At 42.0% G+C, this 9,840-nt stretch overlaps 1 protein-coding gene across 2 annotated transcripts in view; it reads left to right on the top strand.

Moving 5' to 3' along the window:
• The window catches only part of ccser1 (coiled-coil serine-rich protein 1), a 110,657-nt gene that overhangs the window by 31,471 nt on the left and 69,346 nt on the right, over nt 1-9,840 (top strand). For both annotated transcript variants that reach the window (XM_068703066.1, XM_068703067.1), the window contains exon 7: nt 5,515-5,689. In XM_068703066.1, coding sequence (XP_068559167.1) covers nt 5,515-5,689 — 175 coding nt within the window. The remainder of the gene's footprint in view (nt 1-5,514; nt 5,690-9,840) is intronic.

The following is a 9,840-nucleotide window of genomic DNA, read 5'->3' as shown; positions in this document are numbered from 1 at the left end:
CGACGGCAATGCCGCGTTGGCAGTGAAGGGCAGTAGCTGCAGTGAGCACCAACCACCACCAGGTCGCACACATGAGCACTCCGGATGCAGATTCTCTCTCTCTACTGTTGGGTAGTCATAGCGACTCTGTCTCTCTCTGTCTCTCTCTCTCTCTCTGTCTCTCTCTCTCTCTCTCTCTCTCTCTCTCTCTCTCTGTCTCCCTCTCTCTCTCTCTCTCTCTCTGTCTCCCTCTCTCTCTCTCTCTCTCTCTCTCGGATGCTTCACAACGTACATGATGGGCAGAAACAGGTTGTCTGCAGGAATATAATCAACATTAAGTATTTTGAACACATTTGAGAAGAAGAAGAAGAATCTCACACACAGACAGGTCAATAAACTGAACATCTGTACTGATGTTTCTGCTAAATCCTGGATATTGGTTTTTCAGTGATACCCGAATGACATTATTGCAACATTCAGATGTAAAAAAAAAAAAGAAATAACAAATGATAAATGACAAAATATCAGATTGAACATCAGATTTTTAAAAGTAATTAATAGTCTCTAACATTCAAATGAATCACCATTACAGTAAGTGAAATACTGACACTTAACACTTTTGTGTACCTTAATATTACCGATGGCATCACTTGGTAATTTCCATTGACATAAGTACGGGATTTCTTTGTTTTTGTGTTGTCATAATACTGTCATTTCTAACTTCAATACAGTACCTTGTAAAATATTGATATTCGACCTGCAGGTGGGTCTTCCAGCTCAAGCATTTCATTTGCATTTGCCTTACTGGAGCTTGGAAGTCTTTGCAAATGCTGCGGTCATTGAAACAGTCGCTCGGTTTTGTTCCATCCTCACTGAGACCTGGGTTTCATTTAGTTCAACAGATATCCATCTCAATTTATTCTGCTGAATTAAGGGAGATAAGGAAAGGACCTTCTTGCCTTGACGTCATCGTCATCACAAGGCAATTTGAGTGTTTGGTTGTCGGACTGCACTCGTTTTGGGTTGAGATAGTCTATTTATCTGACATTTTATCTTAGGTTGTTTGATGTGGATATGAAGCTTTGTATCCTTATGATGTGTTTTCTATTTACGGTTTTACACGTTTTTCTGGCAAAGTAATGATTTGGGCTGTTTTTTATTGAATCGGGTATTAAGTTGTGATTGGGCTTGAAACCGTTAATCTCATCTGACAACGCTGCTTATCAAAGTCAAGGATTTTTTCATGCCCATCCTTCTTATAATCTTCACATCCTTACTTTGCCTTGCACTACATGTGCCTTGCACTACATGAACTACTTCTGCTTTCACACTAAATATTGCATCTAATGCAAATTAGTTTGAAGATGGATGAAGAGGCTTTAAATAAAATCATCAATCCCAGACAGACATGCCGCATGACAAAGGACCCAGAAATGATTGTGTAGGTGAGATTTGGTGGTATTCCCATTTTAAAAGAGAACAAAGATCCCTATAGTAAAACACAGTACAGTCCAACCAGGAATATTCCACTTCTTGTCTCCTGAAACCGTAAATGCCTTGCATAAGGGCACTGCTATGATTATTGTTTCGCGGGAGGAGAGTGTTGTTTGAACCCTTCTCCCACTCATTTTCCTGTCACTCTGTGGATTGATTTGCACCACAGAGGTACAAGAACAATCCAAACCTGAAACCCTGGTGAGAGTTCGAAAAAGGGCAAGAGTTGTCAGGCTCCAAGAAACACACAGACGTAGAGAACAAACAAAAAACAACTTTGAGAGAATCAAAAAACTACTTTGTTGTGGTGCTGCACCGCGCCTCCTGACACAAGCTGTCATAGAGAAGAGTGCTTGATTGATCATGTGCCATTTATTTACACTCAATCATCCAGCCTAGATAACAGGTTTGAGCAACAGAGAAATAAATGGAGAAAGTTCACTCTCACCTGAGATGCCAGGCAGGACAAAAGCTACAACGAATTGCCAGTTTGAAGAGGGGGGGGGGGGGGGGGGGGGGGGGGCACCAGTGGCTTCCTGACAGACAGAGCTCACCTGTCCTCAAAAGACAGCAGGATCCATCGACATTTGTCTGAGGCGCTAAGCATAATCCCCAGAGGGGACACGTTGGGCTTTGATCTTTGATACTGCATCAGTTTAGTGTAGTGGTTGTCAGAGTGATGGGGGGGGGGGGGGGGGGGGGAAGCTTGGACAGAGCGTTGAGTAGAAAGACAGTCAGAGGAGCGGTAGACAGAGAGAGTGTGAAGGGGGGGGGGGGGCAGTGAGAAGACGGTATTTGGGCAAATTTCTCTGACAAGTCTTTGAGTGGCGTACGTTGATCGATATTTTAGCGGTATGATCTTGTTTTGCTCAAAGAACAGTTTTTTTTTTCCTGGAGAGTTTACTGTCTGGCTTAATGCTCCCCGCCACTGTTGACGTGGTGATTTTTCTGGGAGAATGGGACTAAAGGCACCTAATTTCCCTCTCACCTCCCCTCTAAATAGCGATCAGTCAAAAAGTGACACGGCCTCGCGATGATAAAGAGCTCCTCGTCTCTGCCTGCCTCTCTTTACTGACGGACTGTCCTCCTCTCCTTGATATGCAGACGGTGAACTGGAGCCGCTGGTTGTCTTGGTGCTTTTTAGACAGCAGGTTGTTATTTCTCAGCTCACCTTTTTGAAAAAATGCCTTAAAGAAGGTGAGGAACACAGCCTCCCTTTTCCTTGTGCACTTCTGTTAAAATATCACAACTTTGTAGAGAAATGAAGGACTTAAGTTCATTCACACATTGATTAATTTGTTTGTTCATTTTAGTGTTTTTTTGGTTGTTTTTTTTTGATGGCAGCTTTCCTGAAATTATGAAACTGTCCATAGCCATGTTAGCACACGTTACTTTTCCATTGCATTCATAGCATTCTATGTAGTTAGTACTATAGTCTATTCGTTGTTAATAGTTTTACTCTGTCAGAGCTAATGACTTTGAAGCGTAACATTCAACAGGCGTTTGGCACATCAGTTGTGACATTTGGAAAATCTCTTTGGGCCACATAAGGGTCATCTCCACCATGTTAGTGATAGAAAGCCTGACTGCGGTTGCTTTTTAACCGTTGTCATTGGATACAGGACGCAGACAGCTTTTAAAAATTTCATTTTTCAGCATTTCCAGAACTTAATGTGCTAAAGGGATACTTTGGGTGTTATGAATGGGGTTGTGTGAGGTTCTTATCCACAGTCAGTGTATTACCTTCTGAAGATGGCGGTCGGCATCCCCCCCCCCCCCCCCCAGTTTGGAGAAGCAGTCCTGATCACCAGAACATGGACTGCTGCGGATGTGGGCAGCAGAAAAAACATATTTAAGACATCTAAAAGAAACACACATCTAAAAAATGTAAATCAGTTCAGGTGTACACTATATATAGAATATTTTCCGACCTGGAACTGAACTGATAGTAGAAATGAACTGTACTGTTTTTGTCTACGGAGTCCTGTGGCTTTGAAGAGAGCATAGATACGTTTCACGCTCAGTCTAAACGTGGAGACAATATTCTGGATATAGCGTCACACCGACTCACATATTGATTCTTCTTAGGTGGGCCTTTCTTTTAGGTGTCTAAAATTAATTTTGCTGCTGCCCCCCGTCCACAGCGGCACTCCTGTCTGTTTCTCCATCTGCTGTAGTTAATACGCTAACAAGGGATAAGTGCCTCTCACAACCCCTCTTCAAAATACCCAAACTATCCTTTCAAGTCAAATACCATGGATTATTTGCTCATTGTTTCTTTTGAATTGCATTGTACTCGTACCGCTGTCTTCATTCGATCTTCTACATTTGAATCCTGAGCTAACCGTATGTCGAGTAACTTGTTTCCTCACTTTAGCACAGACCAGACTCTGAAAGGTTAAGCATAATTAGACAGCTTGGACTTGTTTTTATATAACTATTGCTGCGTTATAAGGGTGCTAAATGTGTCCATGAACTATTAACCAAGGGTAAATGTTAATGCTCAAATGGTAATGTAGAAAATTAAAATGCCTTTTCAGAATATATCTTACTACCCCATAATCATCAAATATTCTAGTCAATATCAAAATTATACACCAACAGCTGCCATACAGACTTGCAATTCCATTCATGACTCAAAAAACTATCATAAAGTAAGCAGCTGCATTTTGTATATTTGAGTGGCCGGGCGAAGATGTAACAGAATTAAAACGTTACTCACGTAATTCTTTTGGAACAACAAAACAGAAGGAGAGCTTGATCTTTACTTTGAGTCTGTTTTCATGTCTGGTGCGATATAAAGTACGTCTTAAATTGTAAGCAGTTAAAAAATATGCTTCTGGTTCAATTTCAACTCTAAAACTGACAGAACATGTAAAGTGGGCCCCGAGCGATGAATGACTATGAAGATACAGTTTTTATAGGTAAGGTCAGTGTTTCTAGTTGTGGCGCTTCAATTGAGTTTTAGTGTTGGCTGGAGGCCAAAGAAAGATGAGGAATGCTGTGACATTGAGCAACTCTGACTCCTGGTGAAAGTTCCTCCCAATATCTGTCCTCCGCTGAACTAAATAGGTGTTGAAGGTGAGAAGAACAGAGGCCATGCACCAGAGACCAAAGACATACTGCTCCAGGAGGCCTGTTTACTGCTTAATGGACTGTGTTCTCAAATGGGACAGTTAATTAAAACAGAGCCGTGTTTGATCTCCCCCTGTTGTAGGTGTTCGTGTGTGTCTGAGTTCACTAAAGTGTGCGGAGACGAATAGAGAGTTTGGAGGCTTGTTGCTAATCAGGCGTTAAACAGTAACTTATGAACTTGTCCTTTTTGGAGAGATTTTACCTCTCCTATCTGTCAAACGGCCAGGAGGTCTGCTGCGATTAACGTCAATAATTAGTTAATTAGAAAGGTGTTTGATATGCAGCCCTCCAACTGAGAGATGTCCTCCACACACACACACACACACACACACACACACACACACACACACACAGTCACAGTCACACACTCAGCTGCGTGCACAAACACACACACACACAGGGTTGTTTCTGCAAAAGAGGACACAAAATAATACAAAACACTAAGGATCCTGAAAAGAATACGAGGACGCCCAGACAAGATCACACAGCTGTGATGGGCCATAATGAATCGGAGCTCTTGACAATGAAGCATCCTTGTGAGTTGATAATGGCAGTGAGACGCAGGATTGGACGCAGATGGACTTTTGTGCTTTGGCTTCTTTGATCTCTGAATGCATTAGTGTGAACGTGTGTCTTCCCATGCAGGCATTTGTATGCACTTTTATGTCGTTTGTGTGGGAGTTTGTGAGCAGTTATCACCTGACGTTCCATTTGAATTCATCTTACAGTAAAACAGACTTATTATAGAAATCAGCGCTCATTAAAATGGAGACAGAAGGGAGTCCTGTGGAGCATCTGTATGTGTGAGAGTCCACTGGTTGCCAGTGGAGAGCAGTGACGACGGGTCAATGATCAAGTTTTCCACGCCGACTCACACTAAGATTTCATCTCTTTATTTCTCTCCAGGGAGCCCAGCCGTCCGACCAGCCTGCTGCCTGCTGACTGGTGCTCGGGGCTGGCTTTGGGGAGGGAAGATGAGCCCTTTCCCCCGGGGCTGGAGACACTTCCTCTCCGACTGATGCAGCAGGACTGCACTGCTGTCAAAACCCTGCTTTTACGACTGAGACGGACGCTGCAGGAGGTGGGACATGCACACACAGACACGAGCATACGGAATCTTCTTAACGTGGGTTTGTCACTCAGATTAAGAGATCTGTCACAAAGCACAAGAATAACACAACTTGAAGCCAAAAGCAATTGTTATTCCTCTTGTATCACACTTACAGACCCTTCTTTGATCAAGTTATACATGCATTCAATTGTTTTAAACCAATAAAGGTAAGGGGTTAGCAAATAATGTGCAGCAATTGGCTTTTTCAAACCAAAACAGTGCAGCGCTCCACTGACAGATTCTTCACTCCCTGTTTTAATAGGCTCTATTTCAGAGTGGATGCTTTTCCGCCTTTAAAAGGTCTCTGTAATCACTTTGTTGTGCTAATTTAATCAGATTCTACATTTGGTGGATGAAACTGGGAGGCGTATTTGAGCGCTTGCCATCATATTCTTTATCGGCACACATACACACACACACACACACACACACACACACTCAAGCTTCCACACATTAATCCTCCTGTTTCAGAGTATCACTCTGCTCTTTAAATGCTTTAGCCTGCTTAAAACTAAAAGTTTTACCTCGGGCTGTGAGGCCATCACAGTGTGATAGCAGAGAAACCAGTAAAATGACATCCAAACCATTATAGACGTGATTAGCTTGTAATGGTCACTTAGTAAAGCACTGACACGATGCGATAGCTGCACATGGTTTAACTGTAAAAGCCAGAGACCCATATTGATGGCCCTGTGCAGTCATGTCATCTTTTTAACTGACTGCTTTACACCAGAATGCAAATAGAACGTAATACTATTCTAGCTTTTAAACTAGTAGAACATTTCTATTTGATCATTTATTGAGATTTAATGGAAGACATAAAATTGCTCTGAACGTGATTCACATGTTTTATTTTGGGTGATTGCAATTTGCGCAGAGCTTGACTCGGGGCAGATTCTCAGTCATAATGATAAAACAATCAACAAATACAATCAACCGCTGATTTTAAAATCCAGTGTGATAATCAAAACAGAATGATAATAACACTCGTTCGGAGTGGTACAAGTTTTTCACAGTTTCAATTGCACTAGTAATTTGGAAGTTTATGTTTGATGGTGCTTAATAGATTGTGTTGTGTATGTTGTGTTTTGGAATGAAAGTGGTCATATTCGTACTAATATATTTTGAATGTGTGTGAAACATTTACACACCAAAGGTGGGTGTTAGTAATACCCTTCCTGCTTTGGAAGTTGAGCTGACAGAACATCCATTAGCAATGTCTGGCTGCTGTTTCCTCGTAATCTACATGGGTGACTGACCCTCACCAAACACAGCAATATTATACAGACACACATAATACAAATACACAAAAAAGACATATAAAAGGGTGACCAGACCTTCCCTAATACCCCACTATTAGTACATCTGAACTAAGATCAAAGCCAGCTGTAAGGACCTCTCTGTGAATTACAGTCCACAGAGGCATATGTATGACTTTCTCCCTTTCGCTTCACTTTTCATCTCTCTGTTTTTTCCTCCCAGGACAGCTGTGAAAGAGACATGAGACATGAAATGATAATATAATAATTAGTGGAGAGAGACATAAATTAGAGTGGTGATGGAGTGCGAGAGAGAGAGAGAGAGAGAGAGAGAGAGAGAGAGAGAGAGAGAGGGTACACAGCAGCAGAGCATGAATATGAAAGAGGGGATACTTTGCCCTCTTTGCTTGCTCTGTTGTGTCAGAGTTGTTGCGTGTTAACTTGCAAATTTTGTTACCCGCCATCAACGGATGTGATCCATTTACTCTGCATGTCTGCATGCTTTGCATTTCGTTTGCTTTGCCCCAATCTTCCGTTATTTATCTTCTCTCTAATGTCATCCAAAACACTGCTCGGCTGTATACAGTATGTCACGCAGATCACGGTGCAGTTCCGTTACAGTCCTCCTCAGAACAACTGAAAAGGCAAGGCGATGCTCACAAAGAGGCAAACATTACAATGATGAATCATGCAGAGTAATCTAACGGTTATGAAACCAGCGCTCAAGTCCAAACGTCCAATATTTATCTCATTATCTGCTAGACGTTTTCTCTCTGTTCTGCTCTTTACCAGTCACTACTGTATCATTATCTCTGAACAACAATACAATAAGAAATTACAAATTGCCTGGACTAAAGTGGATATTTACATGATATACATAATTTATTTTGCCTTAAGCCACACTGAGCATTAGACTTTTTGATTCATTTTGTTGTAAAGTTATGTTGCCACCTGGGACGGCAAACAGGAGAATATTTGTAATGCTTCAATGTCTATGCTAATTCAGTTACGTTAGCCAGCTTTGTGGAACAATACATGTAATGCAGCTCAACAGTTGTCTGCAGGAAGACCTGGACAAAGTGAATAAGATGATAACAAGAAACATAACTTGCCAGTTTCTCAGTTGCTGTCAAAAGGTTATGAAACGAAGCGGTTTAGATGCAAAACAACCTCAATGTCCCCAGTTAAAGTTTAACTGGGTTAGGGTTAGTTATGACCCTAACGTCTCAGAACCTCTATGACATAACTGTGAGTGTCCTACACAAAGCATAGACGAAAGCATTATCGTCACACAAGACACGCATGACCGACAGGCCAGATAATACATCACACCAGATCATTTCCTGCGCTTGTTGTGCATCATATTAGTCAGATTAGCATATTTAAGGAAGCTGCCGAGACTCCATCCATCTTGGATTTATTTCTCTCTCAGCAGTTTATCCTTTTGGCTGCACGGAGGAACAATTCTAAAATGCCACCGTCCATGTGTGCATTATTGTTGCCTAGCACAATGATCCCCATTTGTCATTGTCAGCCATGGATTCTAGCAAATCTGTGACGGTCCTATTTTTTTACAGCACATACTCACAGTCTTTGTGGGCCTGGTTTGGCAATATCCACGCATGCACCGCTAGGCCCTGTTAGCTTGTGTCCCAGCAGCCCCTCTGTCCGTCCCAGTGACTCTTACCCCTGAGGCAGCTGCTTGCCTTGAGGCAGCTGCCTGTTCTTGCTGCCTCCACCAAATCTTTTCAGCAGCGTGTCTTCGTGGTCTCGTTGCAAGGATCGCTGTCGGTATGATAAAGCGTAGTCGAAAGTGCTGTTGTTCATTATGTTGTCATTTAAGGCAGTGGCATTTATCTCTGCAACCATCGTTACACCAGCTTTTTAAGAGATGCAGATTACACGAGAACTCCTGAGGCCCGGGGTTAGAAACACAAGGGAAAAAAAACTTTGCAAAGTAGGTACTGTATTTCCAATTTAAAGCATTCACCCTGTGTTTTCCAAAGAACTCACTACATTGTATGACAGTATGTTGTTAATGGGGCTGCGTTCCAATAAAAAGCTAAATGTCAATGAGACAGAGTGGGCAAGAATGCACCTTGAGTTATTTGAAGGTTTTCATTTCTTGATTTAACTGATGTGGGAATGTGATTAAAGGCGTGTATGAAACTACAAAACCTGTTTTCCTTTCTTGGTCCATTCATCATCTTTAGACATTTAGCTTCTGGGTAGTGCAAGTCATTAAATCCAGAGCTCCCAGGCAGTTTTCCCCATTTTGAAATCTGAAAGGCTTTTTACTGAACCACATCTAATTGTGGGGACAGTTGTGTGTTAAGGCCTGTGGGACAGGGGTGACCTTAAAGAGAATGTGTATGTGTTAGAAGGAAAAGAGAGAGAGAGTGTTTGGGTGTCAGCGAGTGTGCGCCTGTCTCTCCACATGGGGAAAGGCATTGATCACCGGTGACACATTGAGGGCCTCACGCCATAGCGCACCTATAATTCTGATAGGGAGGTATGCTTCTTTAAAAGGTCAGCCAAAGCAATAAACCATGAAGTTTATGCTGTGCAAAGATTTGGGCTCTGATGTTTCTCGGAGTTACCTTCAAAACCTGGAACTAGGACAAAAATATGCACAAACTAAATCCAGATGTTTGCCTGAAAAGCACCTTATCAGAAAACAAATTGTTTGGAACATGTAGTTTGCTCATACTTCAATTTACCTTTCTGTGTTCCTTGTCACATCTTTGTTATGTATATTGTCATCTCACACTGCATGCAGCATTACATCATTATCAGCAGTCCTGCCTGAAGACATGACTTTATCCTCTCCAGGTTTACCATCTGCCCTATCATAAGCCCTCA

Source organism: Cebidichthys violaceus, unplaced genomic scaffold (assembly GCF_023349555.1).
Source record: "Cebidichthys violaceus isolate CVI_PGR_0920_01 unplaced genomic scaffold, fCebVio1.0.p SCAF_9, whole genome shotgun sequence".
Lineage (NCBI taxonomy): Eukaryota > Metazoa > Chordata > Actinopteri > Perciformes > Stichaeidae > Cebidichthys > Cebidichthys violaceus.
This window is presented reverse-complemented; position numbering and strand designations above follow the sequence as displayed.